The 19,070-nt window shown below is 41.2% G+C and overlaps 1 protein-coding gene across 4 annotated transcripts in view; it reads left to right on the top strand.

Moving 5' to 3' along the window:
• The first annotated feature begins 1,982 nt into the window (after positions 1-1,982).
• si:ch211-220f16.2 (putative leucine-rich repeat-containing protein DDB_G0290503) overlaps positions 1,983-19,070 on the top strand; it is a 40,177-nt gene continuing 23,089 nt past the window's right edge. For 2 of the 4 annotated variants that reach the window (XM_025908122.1, XM_025908147.1), the window contains exons 1-14: positions 1,983-2,126; positions 4,252-4,310; positions 5,049-5,204; positions 9,026-9,160; positions 9,358-9,471; positions 11,680-11,835; positions 12,037-12,213; positions 12,299-12,421; positions 12,528-12,641; positions 13,129-13,432; positions 13,602-13,717; positions 15,086-15,203; positions 15,290-15,381; positions 15,479-15,630. In XM_025908122.1, the coding sequence (XP_025763907.1) occupies positions 4,266-4,310; positions 5,049-5,204; positions 9,026-9,160; positions 9,358-9,471; positions 11,680-11,835; positions 12,037-12,213; positions 12,299-12,421; positions 12,528-12,641; positions 13,129-13,432; positions 13,602-13,717; positions 15,086-15,203; positions 15,290-15,381; positions 15,479-15,630 (1,802 nt within the window). In that variant the 5' untranslated portion in view covers positions 1,983-2,126; positions 4,252-4,265. The remainder of the gene's footprint in view (positions 2,127-4,251; positions 4,311-5,048; positions 5,205-9,025; positions 9,161-9,357; positions 9,472-11,679; positions 11,836-12,036; positions 12,214-12,298; positions 12,422-12,527; positions 12,642-13,128; positions 13,433-13,601; positions 13,718-15,085; positions 15,204-15,289; positions 15,382-15,478; positions 15,631-19,070) is intronic. The other 2 variants (XM_019365934.2, XM_025908157.1) reach the window with 1 other exon arrangement.

The raw sequence follows: 19,070 nt of genomic DNA on the forward strand, positions 1-19,070 counted from the left end.
CTCATGGAATTTGGTATAAATGGGGTGGCATTTCAAGCACATTAAGCATGTAATATCTATAAATTTTAAGCCAATTCTAAGGTTGACATCAAGTTTATTTCCTTGTGTGATATAATTAAATATGGTCTAAAAAGCGTGTAACTTTTGCATATGGCTTTAAAAAGTAAGCTGTTAGCTATACTCTTTATTTCTGTTGTAAAACTGGGCATTAACACAGAAGTATATGTGGATTAGGAGGCAGTCTCAATTTTTGTCATTTTACTTTGGCCGTATTTTTTAGCCCTGAGGGTTGTTTCTTGTGTCTCACTAGTGTTTAGCATGTGTAAACTCACAGCTGTCATCAGCCGTGTTTTTTGCTGCAGTAGATGTTTGATTTCAGCTAATAACAGGGACAGACATGGGCAGTGACCAGCTGGTGAAAAGTGTGGAACATGCAGCTGCCAAAAGACATGAACAACTTTCTCAGGAGTTTGAATAAAACATAAAATAAAGATGGAGTTTGGCGCCTTGCACTTACCACTTTTGAATAAAGTAAATGTGTGTGTTTGTACTCAATTTGTTACCAATGTTTAATAGCCCAAAGAGTTTTACTGATAAATGCAGAGTTAAGCAGATTACAAAGGTTGCACACCTCTGTGGTCATTTTTAAAATAGCCAGTTGTATGCAGCATTGCTTACTTTACAGCATACTGCGTACTTTATAGGTATGTTTATATGTAATGTAAAAGTATTGTTCTTATTGTTAGTCGCAAAAAACATAAAACGATTATTAACAACACGCTCCCTTTAAGGGTTGCCATAGTGCAGTGGTTCCCAAACTTTTTTGCCAGGACCCCCTTGTTTTACAAGAAAAATGTTCGCGCCCCCCCTCGCGCGCGCGCACGCACGAACACATCCTCCAACCACACACACACATATTTTGCTCCATTGCGGTTTATTTCACACCTCAAACATTTAGTAAACAATTAAGCAAATACAGGTAATCTGCAATAAATTACAAGTAGTAAGAAAATAAACTACTAACTCTTTTACGCTACGTCCACACCTACACCGGTATTTTTGAAAACTCAGCTGTTTCGTCCACACGTAAACGGCGTTTCGAATCACCGAGAACGGAGATTTAACTCCTTTTTTGCGTTTACGTGTGGACGAGGAATACAGAGTTCGTCACGCAACGACAAAGGTATGTGTCTCTTTTCACGTCACGCTGTGCGCCACGTTATTGTTTACATGAGATGAACTGCAGAATGGCAGATAGAGACAAAATACTGTTACTGTTAATCTGACTATCTTCAGGTTTTACACGTTTACATATACACATGCAGTTACTGTCCCTCCATTTAGAAAGGCAGAGGCGTATATCCATGATCTTCTCTTTGGTCTTCCGTACTTCTTCTTAACTGGTTGCTTCATTCTTTGTCCAGTATGTCCACTATTACTCCTCTGCACATATCCAAACCGCCCTAACCTTACCTCTCTTGCTTTTTCTCCAAACCATGTGAATATCAAGGTTGAGCAGTTGGGGGGAGAAAGTAAGAGAGGCAAGGTGATGACAATTTGAATTTTGTTGTTTTGATTTCTTGAAATGCAGAAAAAAATCTGTTGAAATAGAGAAAGCAAAGAGTCATTTTAGTTTTCATCAATTAAAAAAGGAGAAAAAAGAAAAATCAGTTTGAAAGTGGTGCTTGATAAAAATATTCTGGTGACATGCTGCTTGCCAACAAAATTAGGGTTCAGCAAAGGGCCGTGTAAACGAAAGCGGAAATGGTAAGCCGATCATTCTCTTGGTCGCTGGTTTCTCTTTGATAAGGATTGGCGAGTACGGCATGCCTATTCCAGTGTTTAAATTTAAATGTTTAGCTAATGGAAGACTTAACCCCTTTATTGTGGACAAATACATTATTTTTATATGCACTGTGTAACTCGTTAATAATTATACAGAGATGGGTACACTCCGCACTCCCGTAAAGATAACAGAAATGCGCATGCGCATTGTCCTCCCAATTGTCTGTTGACAAACGTGAGCCGTTTCACTTTAGTCATCAAGAAGAATAAAAATGTAATATTGCAGGATTTGGTCAACGTGGTGATCTTTGAAGTGGATTCTTCATGACTTTGTGAACCCGGTGAGCTGTTGAAAGTAACGTTTTACCGGGTATAAGATGCATGACATAGCGAATTTCTCGTGCGGCCAAGATGAAATTCAGAGCTAACTATGTTAGCATGTAGCTGCATAGCTGACAAGATTAAGTTAGCTGGTTGGATTAGCGTTAGCTATACCTGGTCATTTTTAAAACAACCGACCGACCTGCACAGGGCAACCCCTAAAGACCTGCTGCTGAACGAAGTGCGAAGCGTTATGAGGTCGGATGACTTGTGGTACGGGACGGTCAGTTGTAAGAATTGCTGATCCCGGCTGCTAACTCAAGCTCGGCTAATGTCGATCAAATGTTAGAGACGCTACATTTCTTATTTTTCCTCCTATAACATGGCGATTCTATTATGAATTTAGTGTGTGTATAATCAGCATATAAACGCGAGCTGGTGTTTCAACAATGTTTGCCTGCAGTAGTTTAAACTGTACTCCTAATTTCCATATATTAGTCACACTAGGAGGATTTAAGGATAAAATACCACACATTCCCAGTCTGGCCGGGAACGATTCTGCGTTATAGACTTCATGCAGACTTCAGTTGTTCTTCTTGCTTGTGGCTCATTGTTGCTTGAAACTTGTGTTTGTGGGTATAATTCGCAGAAACCTAAAAAAGTCCTGAAATTCATGAAAAGCTACACTGTGGCATGAATCGGAAAACCAGTTTGACCTGATATTTCCACCTTGCGTCACGTGGGTTGGACGGTTCAGCGAGTTGAATGAATTTGGCTGATCGTGCACCCTGTTGGTGCACTATGGGAAGCACAGGGCCTCGAGTCGTGGTCAGTTTAAGCCTGGATTTAGTCTTGCAGTGGTTTGAGTGGAAGATCAACACCGGTCAGTCTGGATTTAAGGAAGGACGTGCCTTTTGTTGTTCCATATCAGCTGATGGCCTGTTGTAAAGTTAGAAAGTCTTTACAGTTATATTTAAATCTATCCTTGGTCACCATCCAAACAGCCCCTTGTCTGACTTGGCATAGCTTTGTCCTGTTAGCTCAGGTTAAATGACCTGAAAACCTTCCTGCACTTCTCAGTCAATCTGATATTCTAGAGTGCTAGTAAATATTTTAAGAGCGGACATTGTGAGCACAGTCTTGTGTTGCCTGTAATGCTGTGAGTGCTGACCTTCTAATTCATTTACATTTATTAGAGGCTTTTGTTGTCAATTATAAACATTTTTTGAGAGAACGTTAGGCTCAGACTAAATAGTGTTTCTGACATAAAGTCCGTCTCACAAGGGCAACCATTGTCTCCACACCCTAGGCAGCAGCTGACTCACCACAAGGCTTTAATAGTTCTTCTAAAGGTTTACTTAGTGAAATCTTATGACTTGTACTTCTTCCACGTAGTCCTTCCTGAACAAAAGCTGACTTTGAGTCACCTTGGCTCATCCTGAACTAAACAAAAGTGAAGAGGCTAAAGTGCACCACTATAAGAGAGGTGATGAGTGAATGCAAAAGAAATAGTTTTATCCTCATTAGACTGTTTTGTTTTGAGAGTTGTTGGATGCCAAAAACCTTGCTGATATAAAAGAAATGGGATAATTACCCCAGCATATTGCTTTGGATGATTCACAGTTCCATAATCATTATTTTGCAGGCCCTCATTTTATCCTATCTGAAACAAGATATACTGCTCCTTCCCGTTCACCCCTTCTTCTTCTACTCTTTGTAAACAGAAATTTTAAAAGCAGGTGGGTGGGGCTTTTAGGCTCACAATCAGAGCTGTGTGCCCGAGGTGACCATGGTACAGATATCTGTTCATTGCCATTATACAGAACCAAGATAAAAAAACAAAACAAAACTGCCTCTTGGCTCACAGGGAGTATTTGTACTTACACTGAGCAAATTGTTTAATATGAATATTCACCATAGCAGTAAAAAAAAAAAAAAATTAAAAGAGCAATCAGTGAGAAGTTTAAATAATAGAGTAAATTATTTTAATAGGTAGATGGGATGTAGAGGTGTGTGCTATAAGGACAAAGTATAAAGATGTGGTGAATAATACATGCAGATTTTCTTCTTGTAACACACTGAAGAGAACTGAAAGGAGACACATTGTTACTCTGTGAATATTTACTTTTTGTGTTAATGTTTCAGGTCCAGGAGAAACCATGCTTAAATGGTTTTCGGGTGAAGAGGGAGAGCCTGGCTCTGGAGTAAGTACACATGTGCTCATTTCCCATTCCTCGAAGGCTCAGTAATCACTGATTATCACTGATAACAAACTATATTCTGAAAGATTACACACGCATTAAGCCCTTAAAGTGCTACACTTTGGCACACTGGAACACTGGACTGTTTCCAGATTTTGCCTCCATCACCTTTTCAAAACCACAGCTGCTACAAATGCTACAGAGTAACCTTTCTATGTACCTGACAGCATTTTTCACACTGTGATGAATCATTTCACGTCATCTTATGTGGTGTCATTATTATATAAAAGGCATTAAATTAGCTGAAAGGAAACCTGGCGTAAGCTAAGCAGTGCATTTCGTATCCAGATGAACTGGAAATTGTTGGACTGCTGGCTTTGACTTGGCTGCCTGTGAGGGCAGGGAGTCACTATTAAAGCTTAAAGCTCCTCACATCCGGATCCTCTTTGCTTTATAGCTCATATGTTGACATTCGGATTAGTTCTGACTAACTGACGTAATCAGTGTCAATTTGCAAATCATATTTTGCGTTTTCTGCACTCTATTATAATATTACAGTATTATTACTACATTATCATTCTAATACTTCTCACTCATATATATGTTCAGTCTCTGCATACTCTACAGTACACAGTTTCCAAACAAAGCAGCATTTTGTGTTGCAAATAAATGTGAGCGCACTCACTGCAACATTCTCAGTGTTCCTTTCTCTGACTCACCACCTCGTCTGTCTCTTCTCAGGGCTCGGGCTCTCCACCCAGCCATGCCGGTGGCGGAGAGATTCCTGTGGAAGAAATGGCAGAGAGGCTGACCCAGACTGAGCAGCTTGTCACTCAGCTGAAGGAGATGATTCGTGAAAAAGATGCAGCTCTTTGCTCCAAAGATGACCAGCTGAAGGTGGGGACAGTTTCTTCTACAATGTTACTCCAATAAAGAGCTGTGCATCTGGTAGGACAGTGTTGTCCAGTTGTGCCAAACAAGGATCATATTTCCCTGATTAAACCATGAAAAACGTGCTAGCTTTTGAGTTCACTATGCTAGCCAGTTATACAGTCAGGTCCATTAGTATTTTGATAATTATATATTTCTAACATCATCAGAGTGGATTTTAAATTAAACCGTCAGTATATGATTGAAGTGCAAACTTTCAGCTTTATTCAAGGCTTTAACACAAGCATTGCATTAACTGTAGCAATTATAGCTATTTTGTTATTTTTATACATACATACATACATACATACATACATCCTCCATTTCAGAGGTTTAAAAGTAATTGGACAATCTTATAAAATTTTTAATGTAAGGATTGCGTTTAATAGTTGAATGAAAAAATGAAGGGACTGATTCACCCTGCCCAAGACAGAGTTACTGTGTCCCCGACCTGTTGGGCAGGCATTGGCCTGTGGTGCCTGGGTGAATATAGCATGTATAGAGGATACATGGGACTGTCCTCCTGTGGACTCACCAACTGCACAAGGTGCTGTAGAAATGGATGCGAAATGTGACAGGCAGCAAAGGCGGAGGCCCTGGTGGTCTGATTCTTGGCTGTTGAAACTAGCTGTGTATGTGTTATCACCTCTCTGGTGGGGAAGGAGCTTGAACTCGTGCGTGAGGTTAAGCAATACCAGCTAGATATAGTTGGGGTCTCCTCAGCACATGGCTTGGAAACAGTCTTTTGGACAAGAGAGTCGTTTCCTTACGTATTCAGGGCAGAGAACGGATCCTGACTGTCCTTTATACTTATGCACTTAATTACACTGTTAGACAGTTGGGTGAAGAGAGGAGCTGAGCTGTCGTCTGTTCACCACCTGGGGGTGATTTGGCAGAGGATGCTGAAAAGGCTAGACACACCCAAACACATAGTGAGGGTGTACTGGGAGCATGTTGCAGTGGCCCGGGTCCACATGAAGTTTAATTCCCACCTCCAGCAGAACTTTGGCATCATTCTGAATAAGGCTGGGTAGAGAGAGGTGGCTGCTCAAATCTGCTGCTGCAAGGCAAGTGTGAAGTGTAGAGCTGCTATTCCTCTATATTGAAAGGTGGTTTGGGCATCTGACCTGACGCTTTCTGGGTGAGGTGTTTCGTACATGTTCTTCTTGGAGGAGGCCCTCGGGTCAACCCTGTACACAGTGGAGAGATTCTCAGCTGGCCTGAAAAAGTCTGTGTTCCTCTGGATAGGCTAGTGGAGATGTCTGGGCTTGGATGGATTGGCTGAATGCACCAGTTTATCGATTTAGCCAGTATTAAAGTTTTTGCTGTGTCTTACAAGTTCGAGCTTAGTGCTCAGTTCACTCAGTTTCATATCTTTTATCTACTTACTTTCTGGTGGAATAATGAGGGAACAGATGTCTGTAAATCCTAAACTGTTGATGCAAGACTTTTGTTAAACTCCTTGAGTTGAAGCTGAAAATCTGCACTTGAGTTCCATCTTGGTTATTTGATTAAAAATCCCCTGTGCTGGTACCCAGAGGCAAATTTGCCATTGTCCAAACACTGGACTCTAACTGTAACTGTATTAGAATCAAATTAGAAGCAAATTCTGAATGAATGTTTGCAAATTCCACCTCTAAAGGTACAATTGTTAGTTTTAAATACACACGGACACTCACTACTTATAAATGGTGGCCTGAATTGTTTATCATACAGTAGCCACCGTAGCTAGAGATGTGCACTTAAATAGAGATGGGCAAGAAAACCAAACTCAACTCAGACTTAATTCTTTTGGATTTTGAGATATGTGTATATAATATATTTGGGCTGGGCGATATATCGAGTTTTTTAAAAATATCGATATATTTTCATACGAAATATAAGATGTGACCATATCCTTTATATCGATATACTATATGTTACGTTATAATTATACTTGTGGAGCCACAAGTTTGCCTCTCTTTCATCCACTTTTGTCTCTACGCAACGTTACTCAAGGTTCAAGGTTCTTTATTTGTCACATGCATAGTTATACATGTATAACACACAGTGAAATGTATCCTGACACGCTCCTCGACATGTGCAAAAAAAGGGGGGGGGTAGAGGAATAACATTATATATACATATAGTATATACATTGGGTGAATGTGCAGTAGTAGCAGCAAGCAGGTGAATTCTGTACATTAATATGAATAGACATCTGACTATTTTACAGAATGGACAATATAAACATATTTAAAGTTAAAGGAATTGAGTGTCTGGAGGAGAGTCTCAGTCAATTATAGATGATGTGAGAGGGCGGGTGTGTGTGTGTGTGTGGGGGGGGGGGTTGGTTTAGGGCCCGGATGGCTTGAGGATAGAAGCTCCTCTTGAGTCTCTCTGTCCTTGCCCAGATGATGCGGAACCTTCTACCAGATTGTAGAAGTTGGAACAGTTTGCTGCCAGGATGGGACGGGTCCTTCAGTATCTGTGCTGCTCTAGTCCGGCATCTCCTGGTGTAGGTGTCCTAAAGCGGGGGGAGAGCAATCCTGCAGCAGCGTTCTGCTGTACGGATCACTCTCTGGAGAGCTTTTTGGTCCTTCACACAGCTGTTCCCAAACCACGATGTCATGTTCTGTGTGAGGATGCTCTCCACAGCGCCTGTATAGAAGATCCTGAGGATCTTTGGAGAGACCCTGAACTTCCTCAGTTGTCATAGGTGATACAGGCGCTGCCTAGCCTTTTTGGTCTGGACCTGAAAGCCCATGTCAGGTCTGAGGAGATGTGGACACCAAGATACTTAAAGGACTGCACCCTCTCCACTGGAGCTCCATTAATGATAATGGGCTTGTAGTCTCTGTGCTGACACTCTCCTCAATGCCGCTTAACTTGTTCTTAACTTACGGCTTTAAAAAAAAAAAATCGAGATATATATCGTATATCGCCATCCAGCTAAAAAATATCGAGATATGAATTTTGGGTCATATCGCCCAGCCCTATAATATATGTATGTTGAACTGCACTGGCCAAGTAAAGCAGTCCTGGAGATATAAAGAGAAAGAAAACCAGAGAAAAAATAATTAAACATGAACCTATGTGCTAATTTCCAACTACACATTGTTATTTCTGGATTTTTCTAATTTGCAGTTGAAAATGAGCCCTCACACTGGGCTCTCAGTGTAGAGTGTATTCCTGAGTAGCGTGCAGCTATAGCTAAAAATGTAAGCATTGTTTAGGTTTTGATAGATAATCAAGCAAAAAAAGGGAATGTGGGTAGAGTCAGAGTGGATAGAGATGGATACATTTTTCAAAGATTAAGTCTATGAGTACGTTTTCCCAGTGTGCAGTACTCTGTACGGTGTTCCTTGATTTATGAGGACTGTGCTTAAATTATTCAGTCCTATGAGTCATCACATAGATTGAGAAATGAAATATTCCTGGTGACTGACAGAGATTAGTATCTGACTGAGGCAGGCACAATTGGTCAAAACAGTTTTTAATGCTGCTCCTGTTACTCTCTGACTTGGATCTTTCAGTGAGAAACATCAACTGTGTTAAATATTAAACAGTCAAGCCTTCCAATCCACAGTCAAGACAGGAATGTTTGATTTAGCAACCGCGCTGCAGGAGAGAGCAAGCATTTCCTGCATTGTAAACCTTTGCTGTGCTTCCACACACACACATCCAAAACTGCCAAAGTTCACTTTTTATTGACATGTCCTAACATATTACAGTTACAACATCTGGTCTGATGGTGTAACTAAGCACTAAACTGGAGTTAAAGTTCTTCTTTGTGTTTGTGTTTTCAGGCTGAGAAGGAGGCCTGTGAAGCCAAACTGTCCAAACTGCGTCTGCAGAACAAGGCCAAGGTGACGTCTCTGACAGCACAGCTAGAGGAGCTGAAGAAGCAGCAGGGCCCGAGCACACCGACACACGGCAAAAAGGTAGAGATGTGCACGCGCATCCAGAACTGGAGGGTTAAACGTAGAAACGAATAAATACTAAACGTTTTCCACCAATTCAGTGCACCATTGGCTTTAGAAGCTCAGACACAGTCATGCCATGCGGATCCCATTTGAATCATGTTTCTGCTCTGTTTCCATTGGGATTGTTAAAGTGCTATCTTCATGTTTCTGTTTAGGGTTCATCAGAAGGAGGAGAACAAGCCAGCCGAGGCAAGATTGTCCTGCTGAAGAAGAAGGTTGATGAACTAGAACAGCAGCTTGCACAAAGAGATGTGGAACTGGAAAACAAAGTAAAGCATACTTTGATTTTGATGCCTACCAGATAAAGGGAAATGAGATATTTCCCACTGATGTTACTTGGAGTATTGTTGGAACGCACATAGGTGCTAGTCTTGGCCTAACTAGCCTTACCCTGTGCCCCCACCACATCCACTTAATTTTTTGAAGTTATTTTTTTATAATTACATGTATCTATTCTTAATTTGAATTATAATCAGGCATGACACAACAGAAAAACAGCAATGGCAGCTAATTTCAGCAGAGAACAAAGAAATGCCCGTAGAAAATGAAATGTTTCCTCAACGCAGCTCATATTGACAGAGATGAATCCAATAAATTTATGGAAAAATGTCACCAGTTTATTCTACAGGGTGGGCCATTTATATGGATACACCGTAATAACATGGGAATGGTTGGTGATATTAAAGTCCTGTTTGTGGCACATTAGTATATGTGAGGGGGCAAACTCCTCAAGATGGGTGGTGACCATGGTGGCCATTTAGAAGTCGGCCATCTTGGATACAACTTTTGTTTTTTCAATAGGAAGAGGGCCATGTGACACATCAGACTTATTGGTAATGTCACAAGAAAAACAATGGTGTGCTTGGTTTCAACGTAACTTTATTCTTTCATGAGTTATTTACAAGTTTCTGACCACTTATAAAATGTGTTCAATGTGCTGCCCATTGTGTTGGATTGTCAATGCAACCCTCTTCTCCCACTCTTCACACACTGATAGCAACACCGCAGGAGAAATGCCAGCACAGGCATCCAGTATCCGTAGTTTCAGGTGCTGCACATCTCGTATCGTCACACCATAGACAATTGCCTTCAGATGACCCCAAAGATAAAAGTCTAAGGGGGTCAGATCGGGAGACCTTGGGGGCCATTCAACTGGCCCACGATGACCAATCCACTTTCCAGGAAACTGTTCATCTCGGAATGCTCGGACCTGGCACCCATAATGTGGTGGTGCACCATCTTGCTGGAAAAACTCAGGGAACGTGCCAGCTTCAGTGCATAAAGAGGGAAACACATCATCATGTAGCAATTTCAAATATCCAGTGGCCTTGAGGTTTCCATTGATGAAGAATGGACCCACTATCGTTGTACCCCATATACCACACCAAACCATCACTTTTGTTGTTCCAGCAGTCTTGGAGGGATCCATCCAATGTGGGTTAGTGTCAGACCAATAGTGGTGGTTTTGTTTGTTAACTTCACCATTCACATAAAAGTTTGCCTCATCACAAAATCTTCTGCGTGAACTGAGGGTCCTGTTCCAATTTTTGTTTTGCTCATTCTGCAAATTCTGTGCGCCGATCTGGGTCATCCTCATTGAGATGCTGCAGTAGCTGGAGTTTGTAAGGGTGCCATTTGTGAGTAGCTAATATCTGCTGAAGGGATGTTTGACTAATGCCACTCTCCAGTGACATGCGGCGAGTGCTACGCTGTGGGCTCTTGCTGAATGAAGCTAGGACAGCCACTGATGTTTCTTCATTAGTGACAGTTTTCTTGCGTCCACATTTTGGCAAATCCAACACTGAACCAGTTTCACGAAACTTAGCAAGCAGTTTGCTGACTGTAGCATGGGAGATGGGTGGTCTCGTAGGGTGTCTTGCATTGAAATCTGCTGCAGTGACCCGGTTACTGCGTTCACCAGATATCAACACAATTTCGATCCGCTCCTCACGTGTTAACCTCTTCGACATGTCAATGGCTGTGAACAAAGAGAAACTTGTAAATAACTCATGAAAGAATAAAGTTACGTTGAAACCAAGCACACCATTGTTTTTCTTGTGACATTACCAATAAGTTTGATGTGTCACATGGCCCTCTTCCTATTGAAAAAACAAAAGTTGTATCCAAGATGGCCAACTTCTAAATGGGCACCATGGTCACCACCCATCTTGAGGAGTTTGCCCCCTCACATATACTAATGTGCCACAAACAGGACTTTAATATCACCAACCATTCCCATGTTATTACGGTGTATCCATATAAATGGCCCACCCTGTATTTTTCCTGGCTCCATATTTTTCTCTTCATTTCTTCTTGTAGTTACAGAATAACCATCCTTTCCATGAATATGCGCAGACAGCACCCACAATGGTGTCATTGAGCAAACGGATGTATTCATTTCTTTTTCTGTTGTGACATATCCTGAGGTGCACGCTTACACTTTGAGATACAATTTTTCTGACCAATACTTTGTGTAGATGAAGGAGTTGGAGTCTCAGCGGCAGCGTGGTGAAGAAGTGGACACTATGCTGACAGAGAAGGACAAGAAGCTGGCAGAAAAAGAGGCCTACATTGTCCACCTGCAAACAGCGCTGGCTGGAGATCAGCCCATCACACCTGCACCACCACAAAAGGTCATAAACGCTTTGAGCATGTAGAATCATCTCAATGCGTTTTTCTTTGTAGTTTTCCAATCCAAATATTGCACGTATTAACAATAGGCAGACAAAGTTAGGAAAGTAGAAGAAAATGGATTAAAGCTGAGTCAAAACAGGCGATGTCTTGCATTTTCTCAGAGATGCGGTCACTGTCACTCATGTATTCTGTCCCCCCAGGCTGAGGACGGCGGGGCGATGCAGGAGCTGCAGTTGCTGGTACAGAGCTTGACTAAGAAAGTGGGGGAAGCAGAGGAGCGCTACAGTTTGCTGCAGGAGCAGACAGACAGCCTCAAAGACCTGCTGGCTACAGAGAAGGAGCAGTACAGCCAAAAGGAGAGCATGTACAAGCAGAATGTAGGTTTTCAAAGGAGGACAATACAGCTTCTGTTGTAGAATTTAGCTGTCTTGGGTTCACAATGAGTTGTGTGTTTGTGTATAGATCCAGACATTCAAAGACATCATCATTCAGAAGGACAGCCAGCTGATGGAGGTCAACCAGATGCATGAACAGGAGCTCTTCAAGCTAGCAGCCAAGTCAGATGCCAGTGCAGACTTGGAGCAGGTAACACAGACATTTAAGATTACATCCCACAGTCAGTCAGGAGTTTATGCAACTGAAAGAAGTTGGAATTTTGGGGTTGTTTGTGAATCCGTGCTTTTCTTTTCAGCTTCTCAAGGCTCTAAAACAGAAGCTTCATGAGAAGGAGGAAGTGCTGCTGGGTAAAACTCAGGTCATTGATGTTCTCCAGGGAGAGGTGGACGGGAGAGATCAGCAGATAAAGGTTAGCAGACTCGCCGCTCCCGTTTGCATCTCAGTAAAGACTTTGGTGTTTTTCCTTATTTTCTGTCATAATGATCAATTTCCATATTTAATGTCTTTGAGCTTAAACGCAGCTTCAGACTACTGTAAACACTTGTTTTCAGACCAGAGAAGAAATATCCCTAATGTTGCTTACATGTAGCAAGCTTGGGGGGAGGGGCTAAAACAGCTTCTTTCAGACAGAGGATGAAATGAGGGGTTTCACTAATCTCTGTGCATCATGCTAAGCTTTTCTACAAAAGTCCAAGAATACAAATATAGTGCTGAAATGATCATAATAGTTCCCATGTAAATATTTTTGTCTGGGAAATGATTGTGATGCAGTGTGCTTCACTTTTCATTCAGCCTGCATAGAATGTTCTGCGTTGTCATTTCGTAGCCATTCTTCAACCTCTCTTGAAATAATGACACCTTGAAACTTATGTAGAACAAATACTTTGTCCATGCAGGAACTCTCAGAGCAGCTGCAGAGGCTACAAGTCGAGCGAGAGAGCCTTGAATCCAAAATGGAGGCAGAGAAGCATGTGATGCGAGCACAACTCCGTGACCTGATGGAGAAGCAGCAGGCAGAGGTGCAGCGAATGACCGAGCAGCATCAAGCACAGCTGGATCAAACCCAACAGGATCTCATGAGGCAGCTGGAGGACCTGAGGAGAGCCCAGGCAGCAGCACCACCTGCCAGTCAAGAGGCATCAGGAAGTGGAAATGTGCTCACAGATTCAGCTTCCATCCAGAGGATAGCTGAGCTGGAAGGTTGGTTCCTCATTTTGATGATTTATCTGAACTCCTTCAGTGTTCAGTTGGTGTCTTTTTCCCATGTACATCCTGGGAATTTTTAGTTTGTTCACACAATGCAGCAGAACATGAGGACATTTTCAAGTTCTTTCAGTGCTTCAAACTTTGTCTTTTGTTATTTTTGCAGCACAAGCAAAACAGAAAACAGATGAAGCCAGCAGATCAGAGGCCAAGTTCCTAAAAATGAAAGCTTGGTCTAAAAGTCGAATCAGACAGCTGGAGGAGGAACTGAAGAAAAGCCAGGTGAGGGTTTCAAGTTGTCCAAGTCGGATGGACAAAGCATTTTGTGCTTTTGTGCTGTGCTTATGGCAATGATCCCAAATTCACTGCCAGTGCAGTAAAAGGGAGAAAAGCTGCCAAAGTGAGTTCAGGCTGTATTGAATAAAGATGGTCAGTCCAGGTTTCGGGTTTCAGGCTTGTTAGAATTGTACAACTCTGTTTTGGTCAAACATACATGAAATATAAAGAAATAAGGGCTGTTCAAAACGTTTGCACAGCACTGTAGAAGAAAATAACTCCTGCAGTCACACAAAATGATCCTTACAATGCTAATCATAAACTCGAGAGAAGCCACTCATGGTTGAACTCTGAATGATAAAACCAGCTGTTATTCAAGTATAAATGTTACAATTGTATCAATCTTTATTGATAAAACATAGAAATGTAGATGTTTGTGGTGCACTGTACTACAGCGGTCCCTCGTTTATCGCGGGAGTTACGTTCTAAAATTAACCTGCAATAGGTGAAATCCGCGAAGTAGCCAACTTTATTTTTTTTAATATAATTATTATAGATGTTTTAAGTAAAACTACACACTTTATACATTTTCACTTTGAACATTTTCACACTTTTCTCTCTTGTTTAAACTCTCAAAGTTCAAACCTTCATAGAAAAAGAAGTCCAGTATTATAGAATTAAGCCAAAGGCTCCCGCAGGTGACGACGTTTAGTCGACATTGTTGTTTGTTGGGGAGGAAACTTACAAACATACAGTACAGCACTGCAGAGTCACACTGCTGGGATCGAAGATTTATGTAAATGTGACAAACTGAACATATTCTGTACTGTACAGGAGACACGGCACGAGATTGATTGACAATGGTCTACAGCCAATCAGGACGCAGAACACACCGCGCTGTAAAAAATAAATAAAATAAATAGATACATAAAATAAAACCATGCAAAATTGCACACAAAAAAATCCGGGAAACAGCGAGACCGCGAAAGGTGAACCGCGAGGGACCACTGTGTTGTAGATTATTTAGAGTTTATTTCACAGTGTTAAATCATGTAACCCTGTGAAATAGCTTACAGGATATAAGACTGTTCTGAGTTGTAGGGAGAGAGCTCGCTTTCACTTTGGTGTTGTTAAAACTGATACCTGTTTTTAGATTTGAGCTCGTTACTGCTCGTGCTGCTCGTCATGACCATAAAGCTGATGCAGCATCCGTCACGTTATCCGTTTTCCTTTTATATCAGCCGATCGCCTGCAGGACGCCGTTTTCAGTTTGTTATCAAGAGTGAAAATCTAAAACGCGTCAAAATGCTGAAAGTCATTTGGAAAGCAAAGCTTCCAAGTAAACAGAGACACGTTTAACTCTGCCCTATTTAGGCTGGAGTCGCTCCCCCAGACCTGACTGCTCTGCGGAGTCGCATCACTGCACTCGAGGAGGAGAGAGAAGAAAACCTCTGGAAGGTGGAGCAATACGAGGAGGTTAAAGCAAAAAACGGTAATAAAATTAAACTTTCAGGAAAACGCTTAAGGGAAATCCTCAGTTCAAAAATGAACATTATTTTTGTTCGATGTTATCGTTAGAAATGCTGGAGGCAAAGTTGGTGGTGTATGAGGAGCAACAGAGGACACTGCAGGCAGACTTGGAGCAGTTCACCAAGAGGGCTGCCTCTCAGGTATAGCACCCAAACATTTTCTTAAACCTGCTGCTTTTGTTTTACATTTAATACTCACAGATGGTCTCTTATCCCTTTTTGCACCTGCTGAACGTAGGCAAGTGAATCAGGCAGCGCTGATGACACTCAGAGCCAGGTGCTGGAGTGGCAGGAGATGGTAGCTGAGGTGGTCAGTGCCAGAGACCGGGCCAGGGAGGAGAAGGCTGCCTTGTCCCTCCGTATCAGCCACATGGAGGAGGAAAGAGAGGGTAAGACTTTTGCTGGACGATGAGTCAAACTCGTTTAGATCAAATTAGTTAATGATGGTGGAATCAGTAGGTCAGTTATAGCTAGGAGGTAGAAGCAGGGTTAACATCAGAGTCGCAGTTAATCTGCTCAGAAATCCTCAGCCAGTGTGAAATAACGACACACGCCTGCTGACATTCATATATGTGAAGAGCCTAAAAACAAAGCTGAAAACTGTTCTTTAATACTTTAAAGTTGTGCTGTATTTCTGTTCCTCAAAATTCGGCTTTAATTATTTAGTCATTCTTAAACCTGTTAGTATACCAAAGTACAAATCCTCTGTTAGCATCTAAAAAGGAACTTAGTGTTATTGTAAAACGCACAAACTCTGTCTACATTTTTGGCGTTTTGTTTGTTAACACAAATTTGGGTCACGGGGTTCTGTCAGAGTCATGTTACCTTAGTGCTAGCTGTGGTTTTGGGGATACTTTTGTTCAGTTCTGGCATTACTGTACCGCGATCTCATTAACACTCTGGGGTCAACGGACGTGCCGGTGCGTCAAAGTCACATGACCAATTTAAGACGACACAGAAAACAAGATGCAGCGACCCAGAGTCTCCATTCCCACTTGGGTTGAAAGTGCAGGCTTAAAACTATATACCAGTTTTTAAATTGTGTTGATAGGGCACGTAGAACCAGAGTTACGATAAAAAATACACCCAATGTTTTTTTCTGAATAAAATGGTCTTTACTTCCCGCAGTAAACACCATTTTTAAAAAAAGTAAAAACACCCCTTTTGTATTGGTGTTAAAGTGTACCATGTCGACCAATCAAAAAAATTATATGGCAACATGTGGCACTTGGTTTTAGGAGTGACACCGGCGAGAGAGCGAGCGAGTGAAAGAGAGAGAGAGAGCGAGTTTTCACATGTGAGAGATTTGTGATGTTTAGCGTGTTCGGAGGCTGTAGTTAGTGTGTAGTTAGTGTGTAGTTAATGTGTAGTGTAGTCGTTGTTTTGTTTTGTGTGTCAGTGAACGTCACAGTTGCTCCAAAAAGCCTCCAAAGGCAGACTGCAGTGTGAACGCCGTCTCCACATGGAAAACAGGAGTGATACACTCATGTTGTCAGGCCTGCAGGGTTTAGGCCTGAGGTGTGCTCCTCTAAAGTGGACAGAAATTATTATTTGGAATGGGACAAATAATTTGTGTGCCTTCTTATTTGATGCAGCCAACCTGATTGTTCTGTAAATGGTTTTAAATGATAGTATAAAAAACGCCTGAGGCCTTGGCTGCATTTTTAGGTAAATAGTACCATATAACTTGTGCATTATTTTTAGAAATGTACAATTTCTATTTGCATTTCAAGTTATGAAAATGATTCGTTAAACATGTTTGTGGGTTTTACAGTAAGAAATATAACTTTGTTGTACTTGGATTTTAAGTTTTTTGTCTGAATTTAGATCAATTGCGCTAATACAGTATGTTAAAATAAAAAAACAACAACTCCAAATTCAGACGTGAGGTTGTGCTGAAAATAATGATACCAAACAGGCAAGATAAACAGTTTCTAAAGGTGAAATATAGACGTAAAATCAAAAGTAGTCAAAAACGGCCAGTTATACCCTGGACCCCAGAGGGTTAATGTTTAATAAACTTTGAGTCAGCGGCAGGCTTCAGTCTGGAGAGGACTGGACTAAATGGAATAATTTCAAATATATTTCACACACTTTATTTTCCTCATGGAGCTAGCTTGTTTTACCATTTTCGTCATGTTCCTGTGTTGTTTGACTGAACAGTACTTTGTTTTCTTCATTTTTTCCCCATCCTCACTGTTGTCATTGGCGAGATTTGGTTTACTCTGTGCTGCCTCCCATCTCATGGACCTCCACCCCCCCACTCTCCCTCTCCAGCCCCTGCTCCAGGGATGGGAGCAGCCACCCAGAACAGTTTCCCATCAGTTTTGTGCATGCAGGCTCCTCCAAACCTCCAGTGCAGCTCGTGCACACTGTACTGCCTGGAGTTTCCCTGAATTTTGCATTTGCTGGTGGAAACGACAGGTAGTACAGTGTCATGCTGCACGTTACAGTCTGCTGTTTAGTTTAGTCTCTTCCTTTCTCTGTCCTGTGTTGTTCTTTTCCATTCTTTACCCTTTTGTTTTCTTCTGTCCTTCTGTTTCTTCTTCTCAACTTTTGATTTCTGGTGTGCTAAGATATCTGAAATCACCAACAATAATTAACTGGTGTCAAATATAATTAAAGAAAATTGCTGCTCTATTGTGGTGGGATGGTAGGTTTGCACTAACCCTATTAAAAAGACGAATGCATATAACCTCATCAAAGCTACAAGGCTGACACCAGAGCCTATCCTCCATACAGGACATACCTAGCTTAGAAGAGCTATGCACAAGTGCCACCTCCTCAGATACTCGGTCATTGTGTAGGTATTTGTGCTTTTCAATTTGGGGATTTGGATATTTGTTTTGTTTTGTTTTTGTTTTCTGCTTGTTTGTTTGTTGTTGTTGTTTTTAAATGTGAAAATATGCATGCCACCTCAGCTTCAGATAGCACATTTCATACTCAGAAATGTGAAACATCTGTGAAACATCTGTATTACTGCTCAGCAACATAGTCCCACTCAGCTTGTCAGAGACAGACATAGCAGGTATTATCTTTAAGTGTGATCCTAAAATGTTAGTTAGCTTTTAAAATATGCACAAGCCTCGTAATTACAGGCTGGATTTTTGTCAGCAGTAAGAATGCTTCAGTGAAGCTCATTATTGTAAATTTGGAAACGTTTATTACAAAATGTATCAGGTTTTTTTTTTGGTTTTAACATGGGAGTATATATTTTGTTAATACAGTTTTAACAGATGATACTAATGTTATAAAATCCAAAGCACTGCTTGAATAATCCAGAATGTTATCACAGTGGTAAACATGCATCTTTAATCCTAGTTAGATGAAGCCAACATCATACTCAAAGAAAAACGGCTGATGGTCTCTTACGTACTAATTGTTCCTCCTGACTTTGATTAGTGGTGTCACAGCCTATTAATTTCATAATCAGTCAAGTGTAGTTGACAATAATGATGTGATCTCAAATAATAAGAGTCTACCTCATAAATCAATAAAAACCCTGCGAAAAAGGTAATTTGAGTTTTGTCGAGTCACATGTTCCACTTCACTGACATTTCATCCATGTGTGACAGAAAACCAAAATCAATTTTAGGAAAACAATTTGTGCTTTTTCATACCGAGTTTAAAGGGAGTTCATCTGAGTCTTGCTCACTGGTGTAACTTTGGTCATTTTATTCAGATAAAGTTACTATTGAAGCATGTGCTCTAACTCATGATGAGCTTCAAATGTTTCTGCAAATACTCCTTTGTCAGTGGGTCTTCTGTGATTTGCTGTGATGTTGATTTCATATTCATGTATTTGAATTAGGAAGTATCAAACTTGACGC

This window comes from Oreochromis niloticus, linkage group LG1 (genome assembly GCF_001858045.2).
Source record: "Oreochromis niloticus isolate F11D_XX linkage group LG1, O_niloticus_UMD_NMBU, whole genome shotgun sequence".
NCBI classification, from domain to species: domain Eukaryota; kingdom Metazoa; phylum Chordata; class Actinopteri; order Cichliformes; family Cichlidae; genus Oreochromis; species Oreochromis niloticus.